The sequence below is a fragment of the Octodon degus genome, unplaced genomic scaffold (assembly GCF_000260255.1).
Source record: "Octodon degus isolate 3935 unplaced genomic scaffold, OctDeg1.0 scaffold00127, whole genome shotgun sequence".
Taxonomy (NCBI): domain Eukaryota; kingdom Metazoa; phylum Chordata; class Mammalia; order Rodentia; family Octodontidae; genus Octodon; species Octodon degus.
This window is the reverse complement of record NW_004524703.1, coordinates 6,966,749-6,993,890: the sequence shown is the minus strand read 5'-3', so window position 1 is coordinate 6,993,890 and position 27,142 is coordinate 6,966,749. Positions and strand designations below refer to the sequence as shown.

The window sequence follows — 27,142 nt, the reverse complement described above, 5'->3', positions numbered from 1 at the left end:
GCTACGTACAAAAGCAATCAAGGAATCTACAAATGCCCACGACGAGTTGACGGTGTAGCTTCATGATAGAGCACTTGCCTAGCATAAAGGAGACCTCCAGTTCAATTCCAAGCTCTGCAAAAAAAAAAAAAAAAAAAAAAAAAAAAAAAAGGAGATACAAATCAAGGGCCATTTTGTATCTGTATATACAAAATAGGATAGATATAAGCTACTTGCTCTTGATTCAATAAAAAGATTTGTACTAGTAGTGTTTGGACAGAATATCACGTCTGCATCTTGTACTATGAATGGTCACTGTGAGGACAACAATATGCAATGTGTTGATTGTTGAAACTGTCCTACTGATCAGCTTTGGGGATGTCTTATTGCTATTTGTTTCTCAGTGAAATCAATCAATCAATCAATCAATAAATTGCTAAATCATCAAAAAATGGTCATTAACATTGAACTTTTTTTAAATAATTTTATTGAGAAACAAATACCAATGAGACAGTTTCAAAACTGATGAGTACGACAGTTTCAATAATTAATATATCACATATTATTGTCTTAGTAGTGGTTATTCACAGTACAAGATGCTGACATGATATCATGTCCACAAACACTATCAGAATAAATCTTTCTTCTCATTGAATTAAGAAAGAGTAGCTGTATATCTACCCTAACTATTTTGAATATACAGATACAAAATGGCCCTTCTTTTGTATCCCCCATTTTTGTTCAGAGAAGGGCATCCCATTGTCATTTAAATTGACATTGAACGTTTTACAAATCCTACTTTGCTGCAATGAAATACTCTTTTCCTCCTCTAGGCAGTAATGAAGCAAAGAGGTCAATACTGACAAATACCCTCATGAGTCAAATGTTAGAATAAAATAGAGCATGCTGCTCCTTGGAACGGTCTACCTTATGGCATTCAGTGCTTTTCCTGAGGACAACTTCCTTATTTTCTATATTTTGGTTTTTAAAAAATGAAATGTATCTCATCAACTTAAAAAAAATTTCACTATCATCTTGAGCACTTACCTCGTTTCACTGAATAGCATACAAATCAGTTGTGGTATCTGTTTATAATTCTAAAATTCTATATTGATATATTTCAAAACTATGTACATTCTACTACAACTAGATAAACAAAGAACAAAGAGAAACTATATATATATATATATATATATATATAGAGAGAGAGAGAGAGAGAGAGAGAGAGAGAGAGAGAGAGAGATTTTTTTCTTAAACTTCATCCACCACCAGCGGACCCATGCTGCCAGCCACTACTGACCAGCCTAGAAGGGGTGGGGAGGTGGTGGCCAGAGAAGGAGACAGAGAGCTCAAGACACCTTTAGCAAGAATAGTGAGGAACTGATGGGGAATGGAGGAGTTGAGCATTCTAGAAGAAGAGCCGGAGTGCAGGAAGTTACATGCCCTGGAGACTTGGGAAACAGGCTATGAAGAGGGGTTGGAGGGTGGGCAAACAAGCAGCAGAGGCTCTGGGAGAGACCCAGAGAGGTCAGCAGGGAGCTGGCCCGCAGCAGCATGCTCCTTGGTGGGTGCCTGGCTTGGCAAAGTGCTAGATGGGGAGGGGGTGGGAGGGGGAGGGCCAGTTAGAGAGGTTAGCTTAGATTGGAGGTTCTGAGACCCTCGCTGAGTCAGGACAGGGGGGAAAGGGATAGGTAGAGTGGGAAGTGGAGCCCTAGGACAGGATCTGCACCTCAGTGCAAACCCCAGCCTGCCTTGTCTTTCTCAGATTTTGGAGTCCCTGCACTTGAGTTCAATAAAAACCTTTATTGTGTTAGAGAGAGAGAGAGAGAGAGAGAAGAGAAAGAGAGAGAGAGAGAGAGAGAGAGAGAGAGAGAGAGAGAGAGAGAGAGAGAGAGAGAGAGATTATATATTATAACACAAAGAAAAGACAGCTAACATTAGTGTATGCTCAGGATTAATACCCAACTAACTGAGGCTAGGTTTCGACTGAACTCCAAGTTTTCAGTCTTCACCACAGCTCGGGAATCTAATGGTGATATATATAAAACTGGGGGACTAAGATCAGGCTTAGTTTCCTATGATCCAAGCAAGCTTTGGGTTTAGTGTAAACCTGTATTACTGAACTGACTGTGAGTCTACTATAGGGCCTTGTATGATTTTAAGGGAACTTGTTAATGAATGTGAATTTTAGATGACTCCTAAATTTTAGAATGTCTAGTATTTTTATCATTTTTCTAAGCATTTCCACATTATTGATCTTCCTGGTCCCTACAGAAAGTCTTAAAAAAATTACAAATTCCACTCCATCTGGACCCTTCTTATAGCATTATTTTTAATAATTCCAGTTCATATCCCCTTCAAGGACGACTGCTTCAAGCCTTAGACATTTCTAGTACTCAAATCCTCTCTCTAATAATCAAATCAGGGGCAGGGAAATGGCTCAGTGGAATAAGTGCTTCCCCAGCAAGCACAAGGGCCTGAGTTCAATCCCTGGTTTCCCCCCACACACACAAAAAAAAATCAAATCAACTAGTTCGACAACAGATTCTTTTTAACTTTTCATTACCTATTTTCCTTCCTTTTATACACACAAATCAGAAGACAAGCTGGGTCTTACTTAATTTACACCTCTTTCATGAAAATCATTTTTTTTTAAAGGAAAGATTAAATAAGCATTAGCTGCCTACACTCACTGTCTTTCACTTGCAAAATTACCTCACTAGTTACCTCCATCTGTCAGGCATTCCCACTGCCTGTCCCACTACAGAGTCAGCTGATTAGGTCGTGTGGTGTGGTGAGGCCTGCCTGTGTCCCTCCAGCTACAAGCTATGTCGTCCAGGTCAGCCCACTTCACCTTTTTAAGGTTCTGTTTGCCCACTTGTTAAATGGAGCTAACACTAAAGCACAATCTACCTTGAAGTCAGGTATGAAATTAGACAATGGACATAAGGGTCTTTAGTAGTGCTTGACACACAAAAATTACTCAAAGAATGTTTGCAGGGTCAGACAGATAGCTCAGCAGACTAAAGCAACTGCTTAGGCAGTGCAGGGACCAGGGTTCGATCCCCAGTGTGCTGTGCTGGCCCCACTCCCAGGGCACACTAAAATGGCAACTGAGACTGGGCATGGTGGTACGCGCCTGTAATCCCAGAGCTTGGGAGGCTGAAAGCAGGAGGATCACTACATGTCCCATTTGTGTAGTGAGACCCTACAGACCCAGTACTAAATACATTTTTAAAAAAAGTTTGCAAATGACTGGTGGGATTACTATACTCTCAAGACTATAATCTTCATGACCATAACCACAGTTCCCAAATAGGGTGACTTGGGCTGTGTCTTTGGGAACCATGATTTTGCCTATCACAGCATCTCAAATCAAATTCATCATTGTGTCCTTGTTGTCCCCCAGTCTCTTAAGCACTTTACAACTGTTTTGCTAGAGTCTCCCCTTCTCCATTTTTTTATGTCCAGTTTCAAAAACTCTGTCTTTGTGCTTCAGTCTCAACATGTGCTGATTAACTCCCCATTATTATCCAAATTGTTCTCCAGAAGATTCATTGTATTTCTTTAATGATAATCCTTGCCACTCTCATGTAAAAATCTGTGCACTTTGACTGATTTTTACTCATGTTAGTGGTTCAGAGGTTGACACATGCCACTAATCACAAACCTTTGTATTACAGTATGATTCTCAATCTCACATATATTAATTATGGCAAGCAAGCACCTTAAAAGTGACAAATTTATAGTCAGTAGGAGACTATAAATTTTGTCAAATAAATTTGAAAATAGAACTGATACCAGTCTTATTTTGAAACTTTGTTTACTAAAACTTAGTTTTCAAAACAGAGTTCTTAGTATTTAATTTCCTCTTGGACAACGGTCCTTTCAGAACTGAAAGCTACATCCTTTATCTTTAGATTAAGTCCTATGACCAGCTTAAAGGATGCAAATAGTTAAACAACAGGTTCTTTTTCATAAATTTTTCTTCCTCTTATGCGCAGAAAGCAGAAGGCAGGCTCTTAATTTGATGTATCTGGACTACAACTATCTTCAAGCCAGTAACTGTAACATCAAAATTATATGCAGTCATAAAAACAGCAGCAATTAAGTGAGTGGTTATCATAAATAAAGCTCATATAGGATCTCACTTAATGACCAGAACATCTCTCTAAAGTGCTATTACTTCTTACTGTTTTAGTAATGAGGAAAAAGAAGTTTGGGAAAATTAAATATTCTATCATCATTTTCTACAATTTTTTATGAACAGAATATATTTATTGAAAGAACGAAAGCTTCTGTCCAAGAGAGGGACAGGAGTGGGGCCCCAAGAGGGTAGTTCCCCAGGAAGCTGTCTATTCCAGGGACTTTTATACTATAAAACCATGTGGGGCTAAGGTAGAGAAAGGGGAAACTCACTTGCTTAGGTGGATTAAAAGGTGGGACAAAACTATGGTCAACCAATTGGATTACAAGCATCATTGCTCAGGTAAAATTGATCATGCCCAGGACCAAATGGGGACCGGAGTCACGGAGTAAGTGGGCATGAATAGGGGACAGGGTTTCTTCCCGTTGGGGGTTGGGCTAGTGACTCACTTGGGTCTTTTCCAAGTGATCGATATCTATTTAGAATATTAATCCCAGGTGCTACTCTTTTAGCATTTGTTTGGCCTTTAGGTCTTTCTGGTTGGTTCACAGCAGGAGCATCAGTCCATCCCACAGTTGCAAAGCATCTCATCTTCTGTGTTGTCTCCTTTGAGGGCCTGGCCCTGTCTGACTGCCTATAATATTTCTATCTAACTCAGCTACCTGCAATATTTTTTGTAAGCCAAGTGTATGGTGGTCTGAGGAAGCAGCCAAGGGTTAAGGATAGCTTTAGCTCCTAAGAGAAAAAAATCAGCCAGACATGATCAGCTCAGATAGCCTTGTGACTGCACTGTAGTGGCTGACACTTGGCTCCCACTGTGAATCTTAGCTTTGGCACCTTGAGTGTGAAGCCCAAAGGCTGGGATCTTCTGGTGTTGTCCTCCTTCCTTGACATGGCCCTCCTGGGACACATACCCTGAATCCTTGCTCTGCATGCCTGGCGGAGTCTTTTTCCTCAGCATCTGCATGGTGCTCATGCCCACTTGCATGAAGAGTGCTCAGGTTCTAGATCTTGGACTCACTGTCTGATAACCCTACTCTTCCACATGAAGTAGGCCCTCAGGTCTGAGGGGAAATGAGAGGGAAGTTCTACAGGCAACCCAACCTCACTGAGTGAACACATGGTAGCCGTGGTGATAAAGCCACAGGACATACAGGTAGGTGCTATTCTCTTCATTGGCCACGAGATGGATGGATACAAAAATTCAAGAATTTAAGCACATGTTAAGTGCTTGTAAAACTAAAAGTAAGCCAGGCACGGTGGTGCACACCTATAATCCCAGCACTCAGGAGGCTGAGGCAGGACTCTCATGAGATAAAGACCAGCCTGGGTTACATAGTGAGTTCAATTCTGGTCAGACTACATGGTGAGATCCTACCTCAAAAAGCTAAACAAATAAACAAAAAAAACCACTAACTAAAGACAAATCAATATAGACATTTCCTCTGCTTTCTAAATTATGTCCAGTTTTTTTTTCTTTTTTCTTTTTTTTTTTTCCAGGAATCAAACTCAGGACCTTGCACTTTCTAGGCATACACTTGTGTCATAATTTAGAGCCAGCAATGTAGCTCATGTACCAGCATTACTGGTACATGCCACAACCATTTTTAAAATCACATAAGGAAGGGAAGAGGCCCAAGGAAACAAAGATGAGCAATGAAGAGGAGAAGAAGGAGAAATATAAAGAATTAAAATGTGCCACATACAGACAACTACTAATCTCAATCAATGTAAATGCCAGATATCATAATATGAGCTAAGACAAACGATATCAACAACTATGAAAAGGCCTCTAGGGGAACTGGAGGATGAGGGAGAAGGTAGGAGGGGATTAAATAAAAAAATAAGTAATACTATGTAACCACACCCTAAGATAATTATATATTACATGAATACAAGCATGTACCAATTTAAAAAAATTGATTTATCACTGTGATTCTTGCCTGACTTGTCTGAGAAATACGACGAGTCCTGTTATAAAGAGCCATGCTGTCTCCTTCTCTGGTTCTTTCAATTCTCCAACCCCAGGCCAGCATAGTTTTTAATGATTCTTTAATTGGCCAGCGATAAATTTCTTTTTCCTAGAAAGAAAAAAGAAGAAAATAACAAGGACACTATGAACAAAAAGAAAATTTTAAATCTTCAATGTTTTATTCTGGAATAGTCTACATTTTAAAGAAATTAGATTAGAATCACTTATTTAAGAATAAACACAAGGGACAGCCTGATAGCTCAGCAGAACAAAGCACCTGCTTAGGCAGAGTGCAGCGGCAGGGGTTTGATCCAGCCCTCTCCCAGGGCAACTGAGCTAGCAAGTGAGGCTGGGCATGGTGGCATGCGCCTGTAATCCCAGTATTTTGGGAAGGTGCAAATAGAAAAATCACTATGAGTCTGATCTACATAGTGAGACCCTATAGACTGTGTAGACCTGGTACACCCTTCCTAAGTACATAAGAAAAAAAAGAATAAAAACACAATGAAAGTTCTAAAGAGAAAGCGTGAGCTGAGATCTCTGATGTTTAAAAGGGGTCTATGCACCTGATATCACATGAAGATCTATTTAATTTGGCTTCCCAGTTCCTGATACCTTACAAAGAAACCGGAAAGGAGAAATACAATTAAGAAAAAGTGAAGATTGTGTGGTCCATACGCAGAGGTTTTCTACCATCTGAATAGAGAAGTACTTCTTCGTCTACCCTAAGTACTGTGCTGGATACGCATTTTCCCTCAAAGTAAAATACATAAAACTTACCCATAACAAGCATATTCAATACCACTTCATCATCCCTCAACAAAAAAACCCTTAAGCATAAAATAATATTTTCTAAAGTTCCTAAAAATAGAAGAGATGAATATACGGCAAAAAAGAAAGGAAAATATTGAAAGAAGACAATAAACAGTGAAATACAAATGTACAGGGGGAATGAAGAGCAAAATTAAATGTAAGGTAAAACATGAAATTTTTGAATAAAGGTGAAAATCATAATATAACATAAAGATATTATAATAAGAAAACATTAGAACAAATTCCCAACCCAGATTAGAACTTTTACAAATTTATAGAAAAATTCCTTACCTTTTCAGATAATAACTTATATGGCTTCATTAATGGTTGAATCTTGGAAGAATCTGAATATATCTCTCCATAAATCCATCCATTTGCCAACTAAAAATTTACAAACATCAAAAATTGTTGCATATATATTTCTTATGGAGTATAGGTATGAATGTGGTTTAAGTGTGTATTTGATAGAGAAAAACAAAATGGACCAAGATAAGGAATGAGGCTTAAGTTCTATCTAAGTCAATATAAAGATGGCCATCTAATCAATACTACTTTTAATAATCATCTAGAACACGATTTTCAAAGTTGGACATCAGACTCACCCTGTTTTCCTTAAGTAGAACCAGCGCTGTGACTGTGCCCATAAGCCTTTGCCTCAGGAGGAAGCTATTGGGCTGCACAATCTGATGCTATCTATGCTGACGTAACCTGGTGCCTCGCCTCTGACAAGGCTACACCATGTTCCTTGTGAGCAGCAGAACTAACTGGAGAATGCACCTCAGGGTCTTCCCAGAACAGTGCTGCCTGCTCTGCCCATTGCTATGACCTATTACCTCCCAACAGATCTGCCCCATGCTATTTTTCCAGTCTGCACACATCACCACCCTCCTTCACCATCAAAACCTCTGTTGATACCTTTTACCCCTGTGAACAATGTGTATTTAGAAACTACATTCATAACTTAATAAATGATTTTTTAAAATCTTAGAATTCAGTCTTGGGTCCATTGTACTTATGCTAATTGCAGAACAAGCTAAGTGTTATATTAGCAAATTGTAATTAAATGTCCAATGCACATAAAGTTCTCTCTTTAAAGGAGGAAATCTATTATGTTCAGATATATCAAGGCAGAGAACAGTTATTAGTAACAGTGGCACTGAACTGGGAGGCAGTGCTCTGAATTTTACCTTGTCCATTGACCATTTGTCATGAGAATGCTCTGCATATTTGTTAATGAAGTATTCCAACTTCTCAGGAATTGTAATACTACAAGAAAAATAGAGAAAAGAGAGCTTGGTTTTCACAGAACTTATAGGAAATCACATTAAAAATTTACAACTTATGAATGCTTAGATTCCATTAATCCAAGACTATTCAAGAAGTTTTAACAAATTATTACTTTTCATATTTTCAGAACAATATAAGTCAAGGAGATAATATTATCTCTGCTTACTTTAAATTGATGTCCTTTATTATTTTATGACAAATTAAATGTAAAAAATAAAATATCTATGATATTAAAATATATTCAAAAATGAGAATAACATTGCACAAAAGAGAAAAACCAACCCTAAGTAAAGCTATGGCTAGATGCAACAAGATTAAAGACACACTTTTCTACCATACTTTTCCTTTGGAGCTTTTCTCCACTTTTGATTTGTCTCTTATACAACTGTAAACACATAAAGTATTTCTGAAATCAGACACACTATATTTTAAATTAATTTCATACAACTAGCATATTAGTAGCCAACAGATTATATTAGAAGTGATCGTGACAGTAAAAAGTAATTGACTAATGATTAATAACACTAATTCTTGATTCTTCTCATGTCTAACTGTTTTGTCTCCTAAACAAACTTCAAGCACTGCATCTGATGACTAAGTCTGATGATAAATATAAGGGCTCACAATGTCAAACATATCAGTGAAGGAAAAATTGAATATATATATGTAATTCCATTCATTAATCAACATAACTTTAAAATAAAGCAATTAACTTTGAGAATAGAATTTTTGATGAAACAGTACAATTAAATGGGTTTCTGAGAGGTGCTCCAGTAAAATTATCAGGTTTTAGCCCAAACTGACTTAAGAAACAATACATAAAAGTGCAATCATGTAGGAATCACTGGTATCATCTTTATCTATTGAGAAGTCCCCCCAGAGGCAAGCTTGGGTAGACTACTATACATGCCCAACACTTAAAACTTAATTGGGTTTAATCAACAAACACTATAACCATGATATTATTCTCATGTATTTTTAAATTCCTAGATCATACTGTATGTTAGCAAACCACACACTTACCCATGTAGGAATGTGAAACTGTGATGTTTGATTACTTACTTTGGAAGAGATAACAAAGGATCAATCACATAAGCCAAATACCGTGGGGGTAGAATCTTTTCTTACAGGACTGTTGTCAATACCAAACATGCAAATTGAAGGCATATCAGACCAATGGCATACCACTAGGGATAAAGTTTTGATCTGGTCATGGAGGCTGCCTAGAAGCCTCAAAGTTGACCTGGCAAGCAAATTCAGAAGCAGTGCATAAAAACTACCATGTGTCTAGCTTGCTAGAACTGATCTTGCTGAATCACCATGGAATCAATGGGATAGCGTGGCATGAGGTGACAGCTTTCCTTACACATAGGGAATGATGGCCTCACAGCAGCAATAATAAAGCACTGAGAATTTCAACACTTGAAGTACTCAAAAATCCTATTTGTAGAACAATGTATACAAAGAAGCATATATATATAAGAAGTTTCACTTGTTAACTGATGTTTTATTTCTGGTTAAGGTTGTCAAACTACACTCTAATAACTCACTGAATTTTTCACAAAACTTGTCAATAGATGGCCCCTTCAATCTCACAACAGGTTTTACAATGCCAATCATCAGCCACTAAGCCTGGTCCTGTCTGACATGTGGCAGTGGGTGAGGGCCTTCCCCTCCCTCACAGAAAAAGCTTTTGCAGTATATGCTGGGGTCATCCTAAGCAATGGATGTTACATAAAAAGATGTTCGGTTGTTGATAAACATTTGGGGTAAATTTTCAATGAAAAATATAGCTAATACACCTTATTGATTCTCATTATTATAGGTGTTGCCTATAATACATGATTATATACAGAGAATCTTCATTAATAGTATCCTAGAAGGTATAGCTTATCTATTTCTGATATGAGTATAACCATTATTATTTCCATCATTTGATAAATTAAAGGGACTCCTATTAAAAGGATACCAATTCAAAAGGGGCATGTATTAGAGAAAGTTCACTTCAGTACCTTATTCAATTTCAGACTTCACACATCATTTACAATAAAAATCTGCTGCAATAGAAAGAGTCCATACTTGGAGGTATCAACAGGTTGTGGGTTAAAGTTCCCTTCAGAATCCATGGATGACTGTTTTTCCATCATACTGACATAATTTGACTCCATGTAGTCTGGGGGCAAAGCTCCCGCCACTGCACTCAGACAGGGAAGTGCCAGTTTGAAAAGTTCTTGTTCATATTTCTGGGGAGAAAAGGTGGACCAAGAAAAATTACTATGTGACTAGATAGCAAAAGTTGTCCACAAGATCACCAGGGTTGAGTTGATCTGAATTACTCTAGGCTCACTTAACCCCTTCACGACTCTTACCCATGCAAATAGAACACACATTTTGAAATCCTAGCAAATAAAGGAGAAGCAGGTTCACTGTAATTTGGCTGAAGTGAAGAAAGAAAATCTTCACTTCTCAAGATTGTATTTTCCCATGTTTCAAATGAAGTACTTATGAAATAGCTTTACTACATGAACATAGTTGTGGTCATGGAGGACTACATTCCTTACAATAATAGTGTATTGTTCCACCACAGTATGACAATACATGAAAGAATATAGAAAGGTTAATTCTCCAGAGAGTGAAAAATTTTAACTCATCTATACTGTATTACAAAGGTATTAAAAAATGAAATTCCAAAAAATTCTATAGGAAGTATATACATTAGAAATTTCTGGGAAAAGATATTTGAATATTAATGTATAATTAATTAAATAAGCAATTGTTTTTAAAACAATATTAAAAATAATGATCTTACTTTAAATTTTTAATTTATAAATTAATGCTGTACAGGTCTCTAAAAATACTTACATAGTATTTTAAAAGGATTCTCAGTTAGCTAAAAGAAATTCAGCAAGAAAAAGCATCAGAATGCAGCTACTGAATGTAATTATGAACAAACTTTCCCATGTTGTATATCAAACTTGCAATTATACTGCTCCAATCATCTTACAGTGAGTTCAGATTTCATCTTAAATTGATGTGTGAGCCTTCCAAGTGTGTTCTTATTTTCTTTGAAATCACTATCTTTTGGTCATGTGACAATAAATGAACAAGCTTTTTATATTATAAATGTGGCAATTATAAGGTAATGGTGTACAGACGAACATTAAGTGGAGATACTGAAATTTCTACAGCAACACAACAGAAGATGGCAGTAGGTCCCTGCAATATTCCAATTTTTTTAGACTTTATAGTTCATATTCTGACATTTTATATAATTTCTTCAGGCTGCCTAAGGCTACAGAGGTAGCAACAGAGAGTTTAAGTCCAAAACAAATCTAAATGCATGGAAATTTAATAATGTGTCTTATTTCCTGAAAAGGCTTAGCTATTTTAAATTCAGAAAGTGTTATTATCAGAAAGAATTTGCTATCATAAAGATTATAGAAATTCTTTATGAAGTGCATTCTGAATATTTTATTGAGAAATGAGAAAAAAATAAAGCTGCTTAAGTCTTCGTTAGTAGAGGCACTAATTTTCTGGATCAATTATGAGTACTAACTTAACAAGAACCTCCAAATTTTAATCATTTTATGAATGCAAATAAAGCCACAAAACTAAATTACCTTTTGAGACAGGGCATCAAAAATGCCCCAGAACAGTTTTCTTGATAAATGAAGTTCTTCTTCAGAGGCAGCACCAAAGTTTCCCCACCCTCCAGGCAGGCAGTAGTATTTCCAACATCTTTCATAATGATTCGTCAGCAGCTTTGTGGAAAGCAATTACAAAAGCACTGAGCTAAGACACACTGCATATGTGTTGCTCTTTTCTATAGAATTCTAATGTTATGTCCTATAATAAGGTCAACTGAGAGAAAATTGCTCAATCTCATTTGAGTTCTTCTGAAAAATACAATTACTTTGTATGCTAGGTCTCTAAAATTTAACACTGATCACACTACAAAGATTAATGTGCAATTTTATAACTAGCTATCTAAATAGCAATCTTTATGAGCTTTTGGATAGATCTGTATTCTGTGATAATTATTAGCATTCACTTGCATGAATTGTTATCTCCTGGAAATTCATGTATAAAATGATATTTACATCAGGATGATCCAGAGGCACAGAAAGCTACTATATATCTGGCTATTTTTGCTCCCTCTTTGTCTGTCTTTAATTGTCACATTTTACAACCTGCTTCTAAACTTCTGTAGTGTAGCAAGGATATAATTTACCTGATTCATGAATTTATCTAGACATAACAAATCAAACTATATTATCACAGAAAAATGTCATTCACTTGTTCTTTTTTTTTTCTTTTCTGTTTTCAGTACTGGGAATTAAACCTAGGGGAATTCTACAACTTACCTATGTTTCCAGCTTTGTTTATTTATTTAATTTTGAGCACAGGATTTCACTAAGTTGTCCAGGTAGGATTAAAATTTGCAATCCTATTGACTCAACCTCTTTCAGTGCTAGGACTATAGATGTATGCCACTATGCCTGATTAAGAAAGGTTATTTTTCCTAAATATCAAAGTGTGCTTTATAGGGCTGTGACTATAGCTCAGTGGCACAAGTGCCTGGCTGGCAAGTGCAAAGACCTGAGTTTGAGTCTGGGACCAAAAAATTAAAGTGTGCTTTATATAACAGCTTAAAAAATATTCACATACATCCCAAAAGTCTTTTATATAGCACTCCTATTGGGTGGCCATGGGGGCGGGGAACCTGCCAGCTATATTATGGAGTTGTCACTTGAAAAATATGGGTTTTTTTTTATCATACAACCCAATGTACAAACTTAACTTTCCTGAGCCTAGATTTGGATATTAAATTAAAGGAAAAAATCAGGACGTCAGTAAAAATAAGATGCAATTTGCTTGTTTGTGAATTGGACAGTAAAACTGGACAAGAAAATGTCAGTGATTTTTATACACCAACTTAACAAAATTTAAGTGTATATATGCAGGGGTTTATCTTTGGATACTATGAAGTGATGTTTGGAACCTATCACATGATTACCAACTTAGAAAATGTTTTAAAGCCTGCTCACTATTTTCTGAAGTTGCTAATAATATTTTACACCAAGCCTAAAGTCAGGCTTTTCAGCCAATGGACATCAGCATATCTTTTCCTTGCGATCTGTTTTTGTGCATTAATTCCCATGGACATCAATTGTAGAAATTGCACGATATTTTATTGTTTTTTAAATTACAGGTTAAAGTATACATTTCTGTAATGTATGTATGGCCATTCCAATAATTTAGAGAAAAGTCCTAGTATCAAAGATCAACTATGGGGCCGGGGATATAGCTCAGTAGAATAAGCACTTGCCTGGCAAGTGCAAGGACCTGAGTTCAATCCCTGATTCAGGGCATTAAAAAATTAAAAAATCAACTATGCTGTATCCAAGAGACGAACATATAACAGGCAATAACATCAGAGAAAACAACAAATGACTGTAGACATTTCCTGTATTTACCTTAAGGGGCATCTTTGCATGTTCATTCAGTAATGGAACATCAAATACTAGCCTTCTGAGTAGATGCTGCATCATGGAAGGTCTCAGTTGGCTGTTGGAACAAAACTAGTTTTAATAATCAAGAGAAATGCATCTAAAATAAGTAGATAACTCCTTAGGCTAGATTATACAAGCCAGTAATGTGCACCTGTGTCTCTCTCCTGATGGCATTTGTCAGGTGTTGCTAGCCCAAAGATTAGCCAATAGTTACAATCATGGACCACACAGAAATGTTCCCATCAACAAAGGACTGCATGTGTGGCAGTGCGCCCATAGGTTACAATGGATCTGAAAACAATTCTATAATCTGCCAAAGCCATAGCGAGCATAATGTTGTAGCACAGCACACTATTCATGTGTTTGTGCTGAGGCTGGTATAAACAACCTTACTGTATGCTAGTCATATAAAAGTATAACAGGCAATTACTGTAGTATATAATGCATGACAATGAAAGGCTAAATATTGGTTCATGTAATTTGATACAGTCTCCCTTTTTATATGTACTTTAGAGTACATTCATACCTAACCCCCCTGAAGAAAATATTACTGTAAGACAACATGGTATGTTACATCTCAGCAGCCTCATCATCTCACGATTATGGAGTCTCTTGGCTGCACTGAAAGGCCATGTGGAATGACATCCGGGGTTTGTACATTCTAGGATCTTACCATGACAAAAGAACCCCCTAACAATGCATTTCTGAGGACATATCCCAGTCATTAAGCAATGCATGACTGTATTTCATCTTCTATTAAGATACATTTCTCAGCTCTATCCCTAGATCTGAAGTCCCTCTTACGCTCCTTCACTCCCAAATGCAGCCCAACCATTTCTGGAGATCTCCCTCCACTAATTTTAGTAACTGTTTCTTCTCTCTTCACTCCAGTGGATGATTGAAAGCAAGAAAGAACAGTTATGTAGCATCAGGAGGGAGGAAAAATGGTCTCAGACAGCAACCTTGACAGAGGAGGAGGGAAAGAAAACCGATGCAGTAAACATTTCTGTGTCTGGCCACACCAAGTGCTTCCCTTCACTAGACACAGAAAAACTCTGGGAGATAGGGATTTGATTCCATTTTATGGACTCTAAGGTCATGGAGGTTGCAGAACTATTCCGGTTTTTACCTACACCCCATTCACATCCATTCATCCCATACACTCCACCATGGACAAGACCTCCCTTCACCAAAGATGGCAAGGCTACAGGTCTCCCTTGCAGAGTTCCTGTCCAATTAGAAAGCAGCCATTGCTCTGCCTAGGGATGGTCTTCTTCACCCTCAAAGCATTAGCATGGGAAGATATAATTCTGGCTTTCAGAGTAGGACATTCCAACCCTTGTGATCCCAGGAGGTTTTCCAGGCTGAGGGAGATATTCAGCCTCCATCTTTGCCATAGAGAAGCAATCATTATTATTATGCTATAGATATTTACATTTAATGAGGCCTTTTTCTTTTCTTTTTTCCTCTGCAGGAAGAATGTAAAAAAAAATATAGAGTCAAAGGGGAGGATTTATTAATCTTACAATATAATGGTCAGGAAAGCCGGACACAACCACCTTCCCTAACATCCAGAACAGTAAGTATTCTATGACTGCCCAAAAGCTATAGACAACAGCTAGACATCCCAGGGGTAAAGGGCATTCTAAGAAGATTAATGTCTCAGTATAGGAGATGTCCCAAAATGAATTAACATTTTGATATAGAGATTGCTTTCAAAATTCCTAACAACTCATTGAGACTCACATTGCAAATTTTCTTCCTTAAAGAACAACAAAGCTGGGTAGAGTTAGTTAGGGCTGTTACTTACCCACAGATGGAAAGTAAACAAACTTCTATGGAATCCCGTTGAGCTTTGGTAAGCGAGCAGCCCTTAGAAAGTCTGTACACAGTGTGAAGTAAGGAGTCAATGAGGGAGGCATGGTGCTCCGTGCCCGCAAAGAGAGGAGCACACCGCGTTAGCAAAGGCAGGACGGCTGTGCAAAGGTACCGGTTGAGGGCCAAAGCCATGTCTGTAGCACTCAGAGCAGCCTGTGAATGGAAGAGACAGTACAAAGCTATTCGTGCTGAGCAGGAGACAACTTTTAAAGGCAGCAACCATTGACAGAGCACTTTACCATCTGGAAAATCACATCAGGATGAAAACTAGAAAGGTCCGCCTCAGGCTTATCTTTAAATGGGGGTGGGGGTCATGTGATCTTTACCATCAAAAGCCATCAATTGTCTGTTGCTCTTTATTTTTATTTATTTATTTATTTTATGTGTTTAGTACAGGGTCTATAGGGTCTCACTACACAGATTGGACTTCTAGTGATCCTTCCTATTTTTCAGCCTCCAAAATGCTGGGATTATAGGTATGCTCCACTATAACCAGTCTCAGTTTCAGCACGCCCTGGGGGCCAGGCTGGCAAGGCAGGCCTGGCCCCTGCATCTCTGCCTAAATAGGCACTTTAATCCACTGAGCTTTCTGGCCAGCCCTTGTCATCCTTTTTTTTTTTTTTTTTTTTTTTTTTGGAACTGGGGATTGGACTCAGGCCCTTGCACTTGCCAGGGAAGCACTTATTCCACTGAGCCATTTCCCCAGACCCCTTGTCATTCTTAAGTAGTTGAAGTTTTACTTTTTGTTTTTGGTGCTGAGGACTGTACCCAGAGCTTCCAGCTTGCTGAGAAAGCTTTCTAACACTGACCTAAATCCCTAGCCCCTGTTGTTCTTAAGTAGACAAAATAAATGAAATGACATCTGTCTTCTCTAAGCTCTATCATAAAATATCCATATGGAGCCACATAAAAGACAGCAACAATCTTAAAAATGTGAACATTTTCCTGTACCAGGGGATGAGAGACAAAAGAGCATATTTTCAGAACAGATCTTACATTCATAAATTCTTTCTGAATTCTATTATGAATAGCATTTATATTCCTGCTGGTGCCCATTAGTATAAATAATTAAAAGTTGATTTTATTGCTATATCATCATCTATCCTATTCAGATGCAAAATTTGGTGTGGACACTAAAACAGAAAAATAAAATTTTTCTTTAATTTTTATGATTCCACAGCCCTGGCTTTTATCAAACAACTACTGTCAACTCAAAATGTAATATCCTCTGATAGTAAAAGGGCCCATTTAATTGATAAACAGATAAAAAGCGAATATTACTGAATACCATTTGGAATTTTGGCTTGTTCTGCCATGCTGTCGTTAGCAGCACATTGACCCTGATAATGGTGGATCCATATGCTTCTTACCAGCTGGTTCACTTTAAATAAAATATCTTGTTAGCAATTAAATGGCTTCCTGTTCTACTCTCCAGCAAATATGTGGGCCTCTGGATACATATGACAGAACTTAGCCGATCTGTACTTTACCAAAGGAAGACATTGGAGTGTAACTGTATGTGGCATGTCTCAACAGAATCCATTAAAGTACCTAAATAATTTAACTGCTTCCCTTGAGAAGCATAACTGTTTAGGCCAATTTAGAGAATAACTTAAGGTTAACAGGAATCACTGCTGCCTCCCAAATCAGGCTTCTATGAACCTCTTAGGGACTCCCTTAGCACTAATCAAAATTCCTATCCAACTCATGAGGCAGTCAGTTACACTAATGAACTCCTTAAGGACACATTTTGTGTTTATATACTCTTATGTTTGCACAAGATCAGTACACCACAAATGTCTGTTGAAATAGATGAATGAATAAATGTCAGAAGGCCCAGGCTAGAGCTCCAGGTGGAGGAAATCTCGGGGCCGTGTCATACCGTGTCAAGAGAAGCAGCAGCTCGGAGATCTGGCAGAAAGCCAACCTCGAGAAGATGGAGGAGGAAATCTTGCACCTCAATTCCATAGACCCTGTCAAGGAACAAAACCATGGCTGCCTTGTGATCTGGGCAAAACCCCGCAGACATGTCAGGTTCCACCACATTCCCATCTAAAAGAGAGAAGGTGACACGTTGGCGTCAATGCCGGGCCACATGTGGATGGATGACACATGGCTTCTTTCCAGTTGGTTCACTTTAAATAAAGTTCTCCATAAAATGGCATCCTGTTCTGCCCTCAAACACATTCTATACTGGCTGAGAGAATAAAACTATGCAATTTAAATCCAAGGTCATTCAAATGTCATTTGGGCATCTACTTGTGAACTGTATCCTTGGTAAAGATACAGCATGTTATGTATTAGATAATGAGAAGGAAATAAAACACCATATCTACCTTGTCAAAGAAGAAGAAAATACTACAAAAGGTTACAACATAACTTGGACATTTCATTTTTTGTCAAGGAGCCTCCTTTAAGCACCAATAAAGGTCAGGTACTTGTGCAATAATCTTGGCATATTTCTACCATGATAGCTTCGAATAATTATAAAATGATTATAAAATGGTTTCTTGATATTAGCATTTAATAAGACTTTACACACTTGAGAGTTATAACATTTTTTCTGACAATACTTAATCCTTGATACCTACAGATCAGCCATTTCTTTATAATGACTCCATAGGTTGGAAGCTACAGACACGAGAAATTATAAACTCATGTGCCAATTTAAAAAACTGAAAAACTGATTTGACCATATAATTACATCAAAATTGGTACTGACGATACACTGGAAGAGTCTACAAAAATATGGAATTTTTAATATGGACACAATGTAGAAGAAGGCAAACAGGAAAAGTTGATACATGATCATACTCATCCTGAAAAAATACATGACAACCTCTCTATTTTCATTTATACCCAATAACGTTTTAAAGTAGAAAGATCTATACCCAATACTTTCCATTTCTTATTATAATAAACCCTATTACAATCAATACTTTCCTTGCTTTGCAAAATGAAAAGCTATTGAAGCTTATGCTCTTGTCAGGCACCATACTAAGAGTGTTATGGAGAGAGTCACACAAGATTTCCATAATCTAACTATGAAGTCACGTTGGGTTGCTGCTAACTTCCCTAGTGACTGTTAGGGAAGTTAAATAACTTTGTCCAAGGTCATAAACCTAGTAATTGGCAGAGTTAGATTTAAACCAATGAAAGTTGAATTTAAAAATCCAATCAAATCAGATGTAAACCTTAGTTTATGCTATAATTTTCAAATAGAAATCTGTATAAAATTCTAGCTTGAGTCTCCTAAAATCACATTATAGGGAATGCAAATTTAGACAGTTTTATTGTTTTAACATATAGCTATCTAAAAGGAAAAGAAAACCAACCACTCAACGATCCCAGCATAAGTTTCGTTACTCAAACACATATTCCAGTAGACATTTATTCTGAACACAACTGCATCAAAACTGTCATTTGATGCATCTGCTATTTGTCACTGTCCCCTCAAGCACACGGGAGAAAAGAAGCTGAGACACACCAACTCGCAGACCTCTGGGAGTGTCCAAGCTGGACCCATAGAGGCAGGCACACAGCCTTCACCTGGGGTACATGCAGCATCTTTGTTCTCCATCCACCTGAAATTATAGCCACAGATGGGCTGACCAAACAAATGGCCCTGGACAAGCTGCCACTTATGGGCTTGCTACTAAATCTTCCCACTTCTGTTACAATATTGGGGCATACTCCAGGTCTACAATGACCTGATTCAAATGGCTGGATGGCCTTAGCTAACACTAAGAAATAAAAACAACAACGACAAAAAATCTTTGGACGTGAACTTTGTACACCAAATATAGAACATATAATAATTCAAACTACTGCTCCCTGATGACATTTACAGAGTGAACTCACTCATCACTGGAACAAGTAAAGGTATTTGGCATTTTAAATTTTGCAGGTGAATGCATTGACAGAGCAAAATAAAAACATACAGGTTTCTGTCTGCATTTCCCACAGCAGAAAGCAGTAGAAGAAAAACCTAACAATTTACCAAGGATCAATGCCTTTTAAAAATCAATTCATTGTTTTTTACAGTTTACAAAAACAGAAAACTTTTTATACTCTTGATGTAAACAATGTACTCTATGAATAAAAACATCATAAAATGATATGACTACAGCACAAATATGTAGAATAGGAAAGAAAGCAAATCGAGATATCATGTGAAAACTCATGGAGGCTGCTGCTGGTGGACATGTGAAGGGAACAAAGGGGACAAAGAGGCTGGAGGGCCCATTCTGGAAGGGACCCTGGGTATGCTCTGTTGGTAACTCCTCATGGCTACTGTTAATGCATGAGCGAGCGCTTCTCCGGTTCCTAACCTACACGTCACTGGTAATACTTCTATGTGTGCCTGCCAGTGTCAGTGGAGGCTCACAACACAGGGATGAAAAAGGATCTTTTACAAAAGTGAAATAAATTGTTCAGGGCTGGTGAGGATGACTGGGAAGTACAAAGATGTAAACTGCTACAAGTGGAGTACTTGAAGTGAAGGGACAATTTTTAAGTTCTGGCTTTCACTGAAATTGTAATGATTAGTATGCTGCCATGGGAAGCCTGCTTGGCAACGAAAGCATACAGGAAGTTTTGCTCTCATATTACCACATGTTGGCAAACAGGGTCAGCCACCAGCTGGCCACAAGGATGTCCCTGCTCTAGGCTTGAGATGTTCACTTCGTGCTAACTCATCAAAGACAAAGATCATACCATGTGTTTCCTACCTAGCTGTGTATTTTTTTTCTAAAATTAGAAGTTTAGGTAAAAATGATTTATGTATAACTAAATAGTGAAGTAGTGGCAAATTGAACACTGAAATATGAACAAATAAAAACAAAGTGCAATTTTGGATCTAACAAATCTTCAGGCTGTCTCCAATAATTTCTGAAATATTGAAAAATTTTTCTCCTGTATCTTGAGAAGAACTCTTCTTTCAACACACAAGTAATCTTTAAATCTTGAAGTCAAAATCTGTGGACATTATCTTGAAAAACATTATAAAAACATGATACTAAAGCCCATCAAAGGGTGTGAATTAAGGGACAGAAGACAACAGGGGCCAACATGGACCGAGAGCAGGAGAAGAGACAGTGGAGGTGCCTATTTCCTAGTCTCTCCTCTGAGATATCATGCGAAAACGAATAAAAATGTCATCAAAATATAGTTGTTTTGAAATAATGAGAATCAGGTCAGCCAATTAGCTCAGCAGATTAAAGTGCCTGCAAGCAGGCACAGGGGGCCAGGATTCAATCCCAGGTCTAAGGTGTCAGCCCCACCCCCGGGGCACATTCAGATGGCAATTGAGACTGGGTGCGGTGGCATGCTCCTGTAATAATCCCAGCTCTTGAGAGACCATACACAGGCAGATCACTATGAGTCCGAACTAGTTGTGAGACCCTGAACACTCTGTACACTCTTCCCTAAAATACAATAAAATAAAATAAAATAAAATAAAATAAAATAAAATAAAATAAAATAAAATAAAATGAGAATGAAAAATGCCACATGAAATAATAGATTTTATAATTACATTTTTTTTTCTGTAGGAAACTTTGGCAGCATGGCCACTGCTCGGGGAGGGGTTGCTGAGTACTGACAGCACTATTTAGAGCATCACGCCTTCCTATGTCCTATCAACTATGACAGAACGGAAGGTGGCCTTACCTTTGGCTATTGTTGGCATCTGGAAAGCGATGCTAATGACTCCCACCAAATCTCCCAATGGAATTAGGGATCTCAAAATAGACCTGATTCTGATGGCTTCCCCCTTACCAGCATGAATCAACTAAACAAGGTGAAAGACAACGGAATATTAGAATGCATTTGTGAAATCAGCGCTTTAATTCTGCCTAGGAAATCTGGAATTGGAGAATTCAAGTGTAAAATAAATTTCTGTTCAGACTACTTACAAAGTTAGACCTCTCTCACAAACTATTTCATGCTTAGAGGTATATTTCTCCTTGTCTGTAGTACTTATGACTTCAGCATGCACCAAATCATATATACTACCATTTGGGTTCACCCACCAGAACCACAGTTTTTAATCATTTTTGGAATACAAAAACATCCTGAAAATCTGATTTCTATAAATGCTCACTACTCATAATAACACAAAAGTATAATCATTCTTTGTAGCTGCAGATACAAATATTAGAACAGATATGTACTAATATTTATGACTGATTTGTCATTTTTCTTGCCTTCTGATGTGAAATTAACTGCATAACCATCTTTATTCAACCCTATTTTTCACCAAGGTAGATTTATAATGTTGGAAGTAAATGTGAATCTTAGCAGTTCCTTAATGACTTCCACTGTGTTCGTTAATCTTGATAGGTCAATCATGACCAGACTAAGAAATGCATACCAAATCATTGAACCATACTTATAGGTATATCTGGATGTGTCCAGGTGGGTTAAGCAGGCAAGATCCTGTGGTATACATCTGGGGCCTAACCCATTCCTCTCTGGCATTCTTTTCCTGTTCTGTTTCCTGACTGCCATGCACCTACCATCTTCGCTTTACCGTGTTTTTCTAGCATGATATTCTTGCCTTGGAGACAGGTGACAAAGAACTGAGTCCTCTGAAATTATGAGTGTAGTAGTTAATACATAGTGTCAACAGTTTGGCTGGATCACTCTGCATGGTTCTGGGCCATGGCAAAGGGAGGGCCTGCCCTGGGGTGCAATTAATTCCACCCTAGAGTGTGATGGGCCGGCTCCAGCGTGACTCAGCACAATAAGTACATAAAGAAATTGAGGAAGGCTTCTTTGCTGCCCGCCCTGCTTCCTTGGAGAAGTCCTGGTCTTGTCACTCCACTTGCAGCTGTGCCACTTCAGAGAAACTTGATCTTCGGTAGCTGCACCACTTTGGGAGAGCTACAGTCTTTGCGGTGGAGCGCTGATCTTCACAGTCAGCTTAGAAGGAAGAAAGAAGCTTGTTGGTCACCATAGCTGTTGCTCCTCTTCTGCTCTTCATTGTGAAGTGCTACCATTTGTCTTGGTGCCAGCGAAGTATGGACTGAAACGTCCACAAACTGGGAGCTTTTCCTTCCTTAATTTTGAGTGTTGGGTATTTGTCCTAGCACTAACTAAAACAATGAGCCAAATTAAATCTCTCATCTTCAGTTGTATTGTGTGTCAGTGACAGGAGATCTGGCTAATACAATGACAGTGGACCAGGATATAGTCAAGAATCTCAGAAAGCCTTGGCCAGACTACAAACTGGACAAGTTGTCTGTTTCCTTCCCCACAGGGCATGAAACTCACATACTGTTTCTAACACACAGAAGGTCATAGCTAATAGTTGGAAAGATGAATCAATTTCAGAAATGCCCAGGTGAATCTTTTGTTGGTTCACTTGCTAGTACTTCCCCCTCCTTAAAATAAAAGATATTGCAACAAAAGAAGAAGCTTCTACTTTGCAATATAATTTTTAAGTTCCTCTGATCTTTACACCAACATGAGAAAAAGAACTATCATCAGCATCAAGGATTTTTGTCTGCAATCACTTCTAACACATACATTTTTCCTAATCTCTTCCTAATTTACTAAACTGGAAAGTCTCAGTAGAGCCAATGAAGTTTTTACAAAAACCAGGCTCCAGGTTTTCTAACATTTCTTAATCTTATGATTCTTCCCATAATGGAAAGGTGCATCCAATAAGTTTGAACTAGGACTCTAGAAGAAAGATGTCTCCAACAAAAGCAAACCAAACACAGACAAGGGTGGAAAGCAAGCAAGGCCTTCTGGCTTCATGTCTACCTCAGTTTAAAAGCGATGTGTAAGCTGGGTACAGTGACACATGCCTATAACAACAGCACTCTGGGAGGCTGAGACAGGAAGTTCAAAATTTCAAGCACTGCTCTGAGAACTTACAGAGATCCTGTCTCAAAATAAAAAATAAAGAAGATGAATTGGGATATAGCTCATTACAAAGGCCTTGATTTAATCTTCTCTACCACAAACAAACAAAGGGACTTGCAGCTCCTCACCCTTCCACCCAGGACAGTTCAACAGATTTCAAACTCTAGAGTTGTTCCAGTCTATAGTTTATGAAGATAGTTTATGGGCACTGGCTAGCATTTTTTAAGTAGAAGCAATACAATAAACTAGAATTGATTACAATAAGATAAACTAGAAAACACCAGAATGTACTAGAGTAAAAGTATTATTCCATGAAGGTTTCAACTTGGTCAATTTTAGAAAACACTAATCTCTCTGGTCTTTCCCTCTGTCTGGCCCCCACCCACTTTCTACTCATCCAGTGCAAGGACAATGAGTTAAAAACAGCATAAAAGAAAGCAACTTCGTGGGAGCAGCTGTCTTCTTCCAAAAGGGAAATCATGCAGGAAAAATTGTTTTCTTCTTAAAATGTAGAGAAGCCATAAGTTTTAGAGATACATAAATAACTTAGTAGTCCTCTAGTGCTTTGCATTGAAATCGCATTACTAATTTTTATAGCCAATTTCCAACTCAACAAACACTTGTTCAGCAATTAGGCTGCAGCTCTTGCTTTTAATGGAGCATGATTAATGGTCCTGAATGCTGCTGTGATCCTTGCCAACCATGGGTGTCCTAAAACAGACAGATAAATCCAGAAGAGAGGTCTTGGGCCCCCACGGACTCACATGCATCTCAGGAGCACAGCGTCCCAGGAGGTCAATCAAGGCTGCATAGAAGGTCATGATTGCATTCCCCATGTGGATGGTATCATCTTCCTCCTCCTCAGTATCACTTTTGTAGATTTTTCAAGAGAAACAGAAAGCAAACAAAGTAACAGTTCATACTTATCATGCATCTCTGGGGGAAAAGGGACCTCTAAGGTGATGTGTTATTCTTCTTCTGATACTTTTCACATGTATCTAAATTTACAGGTTGACATTCTTAAAGGAAAAGAAGAAGGTAAAGATCTGAGTCAAAGATCCCTTACACATCTGTGGGAATTTTAGAATTAAAGCCCCTTCAAAGACAAAAAGGTGGGGCCAGGGAGATGACCCAGTAGAATAAGTGCTTCCCTGGCAAGCACAAGGACCTGAGTTCAATCCCTGGTTCCGCCACAAAGAGGAAAAGGAATTACTAATTCTATGGATGCATCTCATTTATAATGGTAGCATAAGAATCACAGGGAGTAACTGACGAAGAGACAAATTTGTAAGATTAAGACTAGTATAAACAGCCCACATGTAGTGAATGGGTGGCACAGATGTCATGGAATACACAGTGCAGAGTAATATTTAGAAATATTATTCTGTTCACTTGCTTGCTTCTATATCAATGACCCGACCCTCACCCACTTCCCAGATATAATCAAACATCTGTCTTCCAGTCTCTCTTGCTAATGAGAGACAATCTGAAGGATCATGTCCTTCCATGTTGGTCACTCACGGTCTGCTTCAGCTGGATTCAATGTCTGTACCATTCTAGGAGGACCTGGGCTGACAGCCTACCCAGGGCTCTCATGTGTGTACCTGTTAGTGAGGCCTCTGGGTATGTTTTCTGTTCTGAGAGGAAACATTTAACTGTGTGTGTGTGTGTGTGTGTGTGTGTGTGTGTGTGTGTGTATGATCTTTTCTGTTCAGAAGACTCCTAATCTGGAAATATGGCTATGGTGTTGATAGAACATTTATCCAGTCTATATGAGGAAGAAGAAAGGTTCCAAGAGCTCTGTGCATGCTATCCTTTCTTTGCCTGATAGTTTGTCTTCAATAAGTTCTTTCTTTTATGTTTATCAGTAATGTTGATGTTATCAAAGTGATTACAACACCACTTATAAGACCAGTCACCTCTATGCAAAAATGTTAAGGAAAAAAAGATAAAAACCATGGCTGGATTGAGTATGTTCAATTTGGGATTAAGTATTAGCAATGTCTGCTATGGAAAACTGGAAGATAATGGCCACTACTCTTGTCTGTTTCCAGTATCTCAACTGAGACTTGTGCTCCTCAGAAGGACATCTTCTTTCCTGAACTTTATCACTGTACCAATTGGATCAAATCCTCTCCTCTCTTACTAATGTTCCGCCTCTCTCTCGGATAAAATCCTAGGAATTCATTTGAACTACCTTCCCACTGGACCCTCATCCAGTCTCAAAGGTTCATATCTCATCATGTGTAACCACCCGCTTTGCCTACTCCCCTGTGAACATCCACAAGATGCTTCCCCACCTACAATCTTAATTTTTCTCTACGAAATCCACATATTCCCAGCTTCCTTGATATTCATTCAATCTACTCCAGTTGCAAAGTCTGTCTGCTGTGCCATGTATAAAACATTCTCTTTCAAGGGAGAAATCTTTAGTATCAGAAACTATATTGCCATTAACAGAATATCTGACATATTTTATAATCTGTAGTCAAATAAGATAATTTACTCATGAGGATATGCACATTAGACCTACAGTGTTTTACTGGATCCACTAGTGGGTGAAGGGCCATCACGGGATGGATCCTCAGCTATTTTTATGGCTTCTTCCATCGCTGCCAAGAGACCATTCCCACCTTCCCCTCTCAAAGCAGGACCAAAGCACTCAGGCCTCCGGATGAGCAATCTCACCACAACATTTGCATTTTCTTCTACGCTCTCCCCTAAAGACAAAAATGGGAATCAAGGCAAGTTTTGCTTGTATGGAAATTCTGAGAAAATAAATATACAAATACTCAGCAGATTTTATTTAAACCAATAAAGAAAATCCAAGAACATATTAGCAAGGTAAAAATTTCACTTAAATTATAAATTTATCCACACAAAGCAGAGTACGTTTCTTCACTTAGTTTTGTCAAAGCATAATAGAGACATGAATTATTCATTCTCATTAACGGGTTATGGAGAAAGTTGTCATAATTCTAATTATTAGAGTCCACTTACAAAAATAATGAGAATTTAATCATATAAAAATCTTAATTTAAGTAATAAAAGAATTAATGATATAAATATTTATAGTAATTATTACTAGTTAACAACCCTAGTACTTATAAAATATTCAATTTCCTTACCAATATTCATGTATTTTATGAATATGCTAAAGAATGCATCGCTATTTTCATGCAATTTTAATGATGATCAAAAAGACCTCAAGCAGTCAAACCCTACCGTTACAAAAGACAGCAAATCTGAGAAAGTCAAGGTATCGCTCTCCTTCAACTGGATTCCACCCAATGTCTGGATAACCCTTGGACACCAGCATCTGACAGCTCTGCAGTCCACAGCCAGCCAAATAACGAACTACCTACAATAAAGAGAACCAGCAGTGACATGCTCTGCACCAGGCACTGCACTTCCAATAGGTATGGCACCTAGTGGACCACAGTCAGCTCAATGAATGGTTTTTTAGAATCTTTTTTTTTTAATTTTTTATTTATTCATTTATGTGTGTGTGCGTGTGTGTGTTTGTGTGTGTGTGTGTGGTCAGCTCAGCCCACCAGGGGGCGGGGCTGGCTGGCACGTGGTGTTGGGGGATTGAACCGCCCTCCCTGTGTTGCTAAGCTTGTTCTAAGTAGGTGCTTTAGACCACTGAGCCATCTCACCAGCCCCGGTTTTTTAGAATCT

At 38.1% G+C, this 27,142-nt stretch overlaps 1 protein-coding gene across 6 annotated transcripts in view; it reads right to left on the bottom strand.

The window, feature by feature from the left end:
* Ryr2 (ryanodine receptor 2) overlaps positions 1–27,142 on the bottom strand; it is a 681,083-nt gene that overhangs the window by 151,985 nt on the left and 501,956 nt on the right. For all 6 annotated transcript variants that reach the window (XM_023700826.1, XM_023700825.1, XM_023700827.1 and 3 more), the window contains exons 45-56: positions 26,687–26,822; positions 25,995–26,181; positions 24,226–24,331; positions 21,260–21,380; positions 17,472–17,641; positions 15,522–15,742; positions 13,676–13,766; positions 11,819–11,959; positions 10,278–10,441; positions 8,099–8,177; positions 7,203–7,292; positions 6,070–6,207 (exon numbers count right to left, since the gene is read on the bottom strand). In XM_023700826.1, coding sequence (XP_023556594.1) covers positions 6,070–6,207; positions 7,203–7,292; positions 8,099–8,177; positions 10,278–10,441; positions 11,819–11,959; positions 13,676–13,766; positions 15,522–15,742; positions 17,472–17,641; positions 21,260–21,380; positions 24,226–24,331; positions 25,995–26,181; positions 26,687–26,822 — 1,644 coding nt within the window. The remainder of the gene's footprint in view (positions 1–6,069; positions 6,208–7,202; positions 7,293–8,098; positions 8,178–10,277; positions 10,442–11,818; positions 11,960–13,675; positions 13,767–15,521; positions 15,743–17,471; positions 17,642–21,259; positions 21,381–24,225; positions 24,332–25,994; positions 26,182–26,686; positions 26,823–27,142) is intronic.